Below are 6,147 nucleotides of genomic sequence, written 5' to 3' on the forward strand. Positions count from 1 at the left end.
GTCTCGTTGCCCTTGCTTAATTTCAAATTTGCCTTTTCTTGCTGAATAAATAAGTGAAAATAAATAAATAAATAAACGAATTGAACTATTGCTCATAAAATTTTGAGATTCATTTATGAAGAAAGTATAAATTTATATACATAAAGATATCTGTTGTTTAGAAATTCCTTCGCTTTCCTGCTAGTATAAAATTTTTAAAATTTTGATTTAAATTAAGTGACGTTTATTCAGTATTATACACATGGTTTCTGTGCTGCAGTAACCGACGTGAATACATGAGAGGAGAAAGGTATTAGTGCGCCCATATATTTATAATTTTATGACGTCGGAGATTTGCGACATATTCGGTGAAAATATATTCAGAAATCTAATTTTAGTTGTTACGCGATAAAATTGACGTCACGGAAGTATTTTTGCTTAAAATCAATAAGTATCTATACTTCTGCTTCAGAGCAGTAAGTTAATATCTGGAGGGTACCAGAAGTAGCTGGAAAGGATTCGCGTCTTGTTTTACATAAAAAGTCTTCATAATTTACTTTGTTGCCCTGGGAAAATATGTCGCTGCAATAAGTTACAAAATTTTTGGTTGATAGGTTTGTTTCTAAATGACGACGTAGGAACCTGCATAATCCGTAGAGCAGAACTCGATGTTAGTGCGCATAAAAGCATAAGAATTATTACTGAAGTAGAAGGGAATTTTAAAATTATGGTGCTAAGCCATGATGAGGGGGTACGCGGTAGCATAGTTGGCTGAGGGGCTATGCTACAAGCCGGAAGGTCGCGGGTTCAAGTCCCGATGAGGTAATTGGATTTTTTCTTCATTTTACCTAATCCTTAGAGCCGCACTATGGCTCTGGTGTCGACTCAGCCTCTAACAGAAACGAGTACCAGGAATTAATTAAATAATTTTCCTGGGGAGTAAAGCGCGGACAGTGCGTAGGGCTGAAAACCTTACCGCCATCTTTGAGCCGATTGTCTAGAAAATGTGGGCACCTCAACGTCTCACAGCCCTACGGCCCTCCACGGCCTGTTACAGGAATAGCTTTACTTACTTTTTTACCCATGATGAGGGAATATTCCTGTGCGTACATCATAATTTGCGCACCAATATGTTACTATTAATTTCAGTGAGTGTGCTGAGTGGGTTCGGATGTCGATTATCGATTCTCGGCAAGAAGCGAGTTAATGTCGACATATTGTTGCTTTCCCTTTTGTCTGATGTGCTGTCGAGTATACTTTCCATTCTTCTTGGGCCCCACGCGCGTGGCACAGTATCACATGCTCGGTTATCGATTGTGATCATCAATTATTCATCAGTAGTCCGCCATAATAGCCTGGCTGCGCGGTATGTCCACATGCAACGCAAATATAAGTAAGGTTTGTGGCAAGAAACAGATACTGTAATGTCTGCAGGATACACACGTTACGGCCACAAATTTTAATTTATTACTGCCAATTGTCTTTCTGCCTGAGTTTATCTTCTAAACATTTATGTTATGCCTAAAGTTATACCGTATATTCTGTTATAACGACAATTTTGGCTAATGCAGACATGCCCGAAAATATGTAACTTTCTTAGTTAGAGCGAACTCCCTTTTGTGCAAACTCCATGCCTTAAATTTTTAGAAGGAAATGTTTGCTCGCGCTCATTGTTCCATTTTCATGCAGGGTGCAGCACTCGTCACCATGAGGTTTCGCTACGTAACGCATCAAAATTGGGTGTAATCATCAGCAAATCTCGTGATACAAGACATTGTCATAATTGAACATTAAGCACGATAACAGGGCCTTTAAACTATGGAAGCTGTGCTTAACATATTTTCACGAGAAAAAATAAACAGTTCATTGATTTCTTATATTTTTTTCTCTTGTAAAATTCTCTGATACAGGTGGAGGAATGGCATCCAGTATTCCGTTTCTGACAGTTTTGTTAATTTAATTTTATAGCGCAATTACATGTCTGTTTGAAAGCTCAGGCTAAGATGAATTATAAAGATTTATTTACAATAAGATGATAAAAGATGTTACCGCTTAAACGGATGGTCAGGATTATTCCACAGGCCTACCAGTAATTTGGATTTTTTTTTTTAATAAATCTCTCTTACCTTTACATGTTAAAAAAATTACAATATGTCCCTCAGGCAATGTTCTCAGAGTTACAGTTCCTCAGGGCGAAACAAATTACGTCTGCACTTTTCATATTTAATATTTAATTCCATTTTTGAAGGTCAAATTATATACTGCTTCCCGAAAATTTGTTTTCTTTCGCTACTACACAAAGAAAAAGGCCAAAAATGCATAACGATATACACAGTGCAGATTTCCCACAGTAAGAAGTAGATATTACTGTGCTTTCATATAGTTTAGTTAGAGGATATTCCGAGTAGAGGCGCTTGTGCTAAGAGTAACATATTTATGTAACGCAAAATGAAACGGATTCTCTTGGGAAATACATTGCAGTTTCTTTATTATTTAAGGTAAACACATCCCGCATGTGGTTTAAGACACGGTCCAGTGGTGACATCTTTTGAAAACAATATTGAACCGTAGGTTTTCAAAAATTTTTTAGTCATTTTGAGCAGCGGAATTATTATCATACTCGTTTAATAGTTATTCAGTTGGTTAATTTTTTTTTGGTTAGTGGGGGTGGAGTCCAACTGGGTCCACTCGGCACGGTGGCCACTGATTGGCCTATTGTAGCCTGCCCCGGGTGATTATTATGATGGAGAATTTGGTGGAATGAAGATTGGCAGGGGAAACCGAAGTACTCGGAGAAAACCCTAGTCAGTTGGTTAGTTACACAAGATTATTCCAAAGTTATATTCACGGAATCTGGCGAAGGATTATTTCTTCACATTAATGAAACAGCAATTAAAACAACATTTTAATATACAGTGAATTTTCTTGACAATGCTTCGTTAAGTCAGCACATGTATTATAAGACGGCCCGGCTAAACGGCAGAAGCGTCCGGCAATTCTGGCTGAGTGCTTGCCCACCAAAGAATCCCACTGTATTTGGCAGTTATCATGTTACAGAATCAAGGATAAATGCCGGTTCTACAAAGTGAAACTACTTTAAACTTAAGCTTAAGAGACACTCTATGTTAAGGGGTGTAATGGCTCATTATCAGAAGAGGTTCTACACTACGACATCGAAAGACAAGACACATACTTACCCAGGCCGATATAGAGGGCGAGCCAGCGGGGCCATTTGGCTCAGGGCTCTGGCCTAGGGGGCCCCAAATACACTCTTATTTTATTTAAAAAATTAAATATTGTTGAATTACGTCAAATACCTATGAATAATTTGTAAATCGTAGAACATTGTTAATAATTTCTGTTCTACAATTTCAAATTTACTTTAATTAAAGGCATAAAATCTGATTAAATGTACTCATACATTTGTATGGTTTTCGTAGTGGGGTGGGGGCCCCATATTTGTGGGTGGCCCGGGCTCCGTCTCACCTCTCTCAGGCCCCGTACTTACCCGCTGTGCAGAGTCGAGAGTCTTCGTCATAGCCGTCGGGGCAGTCTGGCGCGCCATCGCACAGGTACTGAATGGAAATGCAGATCCCGTCGCCAGGACATCTGAATGGCTCGTAAGGGTGACACGCGTCGCCTGCAACGAAGCAAGCAAAATTATATTTCGTTATTCAGTCGTAAATTATCAGCATTCGTCAACATGCACCTGAGTCCTCGCTTTTCAGATGAATAATTTCATTTAATAAAATTCGATGTAGATTATGTACTTCGATGAATAATGAGTCTGAACTCGTGGAGCAGAGTCATTCTCGAGCAGTTACCGGTCAATCTGATATTGTAGGAGCTCCTGCCGTTTATTTAAAGTCCATCACCGTATTGACCTGAGCTTGCCAATGGTTACTCTTTTGAGCGAGTTGAGCCCACATCACAACCTTCAATCCTAGTTCTTTTTTAGATTCATTAAGATATTCGTATTATCCTGCATTCTATACCTGAATCTTCAAGACTCTCTCTCCTTCAGTTTATCGGCCAGTGTTGTGAATGTGGAAATTCAAACAACGGAAATTCTACTTGAATTCTCCACATTCCACATATAACTAGGCCTTTAGATTATTTACCGGAGCTAGAAATATATTCCATCAATTTCTAGTTATTAGGTAATACAGTCGATAGAGTTTGGACTTCAGGGTTACATAATATAAATTAGTAAGATTAAAGTAAGTTGTATTCTGTGTATGAGATGATACTTAGAACAGTCGCAGGTTGCAGAATGACAGTTCATAATCTTAATGAAGAACCCGAAATATCGTATAGGCCTATGATTACTTTCAAAATAATGGATACGACATTTGAAAATAAAGCTTCAAAAAGAATCTCTAAGCCGCTTATACAAGTAACGACTGAGGATGCCAGGAAAACTACGCATATTCACTGAAGAACTGTAATATACATGTAGCCGGAGCAGTCCTAGATTTTCATTCTAGGTACTGTAGTTAGTTAGTTATTGGAGAGGGTGGGTTTCCCCATGCACTTAGACCTGTATTGGTCCATTGTGCTTCCCTCTATGATATTCTACCAGTCTCTATATCCTACCTATATTGGTGCGTACCATCAGTCCCGACCGAGCCAGCGAGTTCGGCCTCCACTAGCTTGGCGGTATCTATAATGCTTCCCCCATCTATCAGAGGTGTTAGAGACTACTTGTTGGGCGGGAAACGTCCTTGAATTTGGCTCAGTGACTTCCTTTGGAGATATGAGGTTCGTTTACGTGCCGTAAAGCTACGAGACGGGACACACGGCTTAAAGTCCCTCCCGGAGGACTTGTTCCCTGAATTTTTCCGCCCTTAAAAATTCGATGACCTCCGCCGAGTTTGAACCCGCGTACCACGAGTCATGAAGTGGGAACGTTACCTCTAGACTACGGAGGCCGCTGTCGAGATATTGTAAGTGGTGATGATGTTGATATTTCTATGAGCAATGTTCTAGAGTTCCAAAGTCATACCGGGTCTCTTTTGCAACCTTGTTACTGAACTGCGCATGTCTGTTAGACATTCTGTTTATGTCTGTAACACCGATCGAAGTCACAGAGTCTACCGGAAGTAGGATGTTGCTGGGTGCTGAATAGGAAAGCATATGGAAGCGACTGTGTCCTTTCTTTAGGTCACTTCACAGGATTCTCTTGCAGTAGATACGTAAAGGTCACGAAAGAATCTGATACGGGATTGCCAGTATCAGCGTCAGATTCGAACCCGGGCCTCCAAGAAATGAGACAAGTGCCAAGTTCTTGATTGCAGTGTTCTTTAGTTGATGTTGAAGGTATGCGCGAAAAACAAAGATGCTTGCCGAGCTTTTGTCATGGAATATATCTCGAATATTTATTCGTTTTTTCCTTTCAAAATTTCTAATTTTAAAACTTAATTAAATTGGGTTTTGGCTTTGTCAATTTTAATCGGAACGTAAAAAAAAAAGCCTGAAACTTAAATTAGTAAATATATGAACTGCAAAACCAGCTTCGTGAAATACGAATATCGAACGCAAATTATTTTCACTCTTTTGTGTTAACTGAGTGTTTAACTGCTCATAACGTGCATAGTATCCAACTAAACTGTACAATAAGTATGCTTATCTATGAAAACCGCTTCACTGGCTACAGTATTATTGATTTATCCGTGATTATATCAGGGATTTTGTGTGTAGTAAACCACATACCTGGCCTGACAACTATTGTGCGGCAGATGTGGGGGATGAAGACTACATATAATCAACAATGCCCAGGGCGGGATTAAAACGAGAACCCAACAGCACTTCTCTTTATTAACAAACTTATCCGACTCCAGTGGAGTATAAGCCCTAGATAAATGTTAAACTACCAGTACAGATACCCTTCGCTAAAGCACACAATTTACCTCATACGTTTACAGAGTACTGTACATACATAGCCAACTAGAATGTGTCCGTAAACACCCTGTGGCTAAGCAAGCGGACCAGTGACGTCACGTATTTCTCACGCACGCCAACGTGTGAAGTTGTTTCATCTTAATGAAAGAATGATAGATTGATATTTTGGTCTCCTGGGCTATGACACCGTATGTCGGCGCTATATATGTCATTTAATAATAGCGTCCTTAAAAAAAAACTTGCCATTTTGTGGCATGGCGTGTCATG

At 39.4% G+C, this 6,147-nt stretch overlaps 1 protein-coding gene across 1 annotated transcript in view; it reads right to left on the minus strand.

Moving 5' to 3' along the window:
- Positions 1 to 6,147, minus strand: part of LOC111864814 (IDLSRF-like peptide) — a 108,883-nt gene that overhangs the window by 32,348 nt on the left and 70,388 nt on the right. The window contains exon 2 of the mRNA XM_023852343.2: positions 3,488 to 3,619. Within this exon, the coding sequence (XP_023708111.1) occupies positions 3,488 to 3,619 (132 nt within the window). The remainder of the gene's footprint in view (positions 1 to 3,487; positions 3,620 to 6,147) is intronic.

The sequence above is a fragment of the Cryptotermes secundus genome, unplaced genomic scaffold (genome assembly GCF_002891405.2).
Source record: "Cryptotermes secundus unplaced genomic scaffold, Csec_1.0 scaffold1723, whole genome shotgun sequence".
NCBI lineage: Eukaryota > Metazoa > Arthropoda > Insecta > Blattodea > Kalotermitidae > Cryptotermes > Cryptotermes secundus.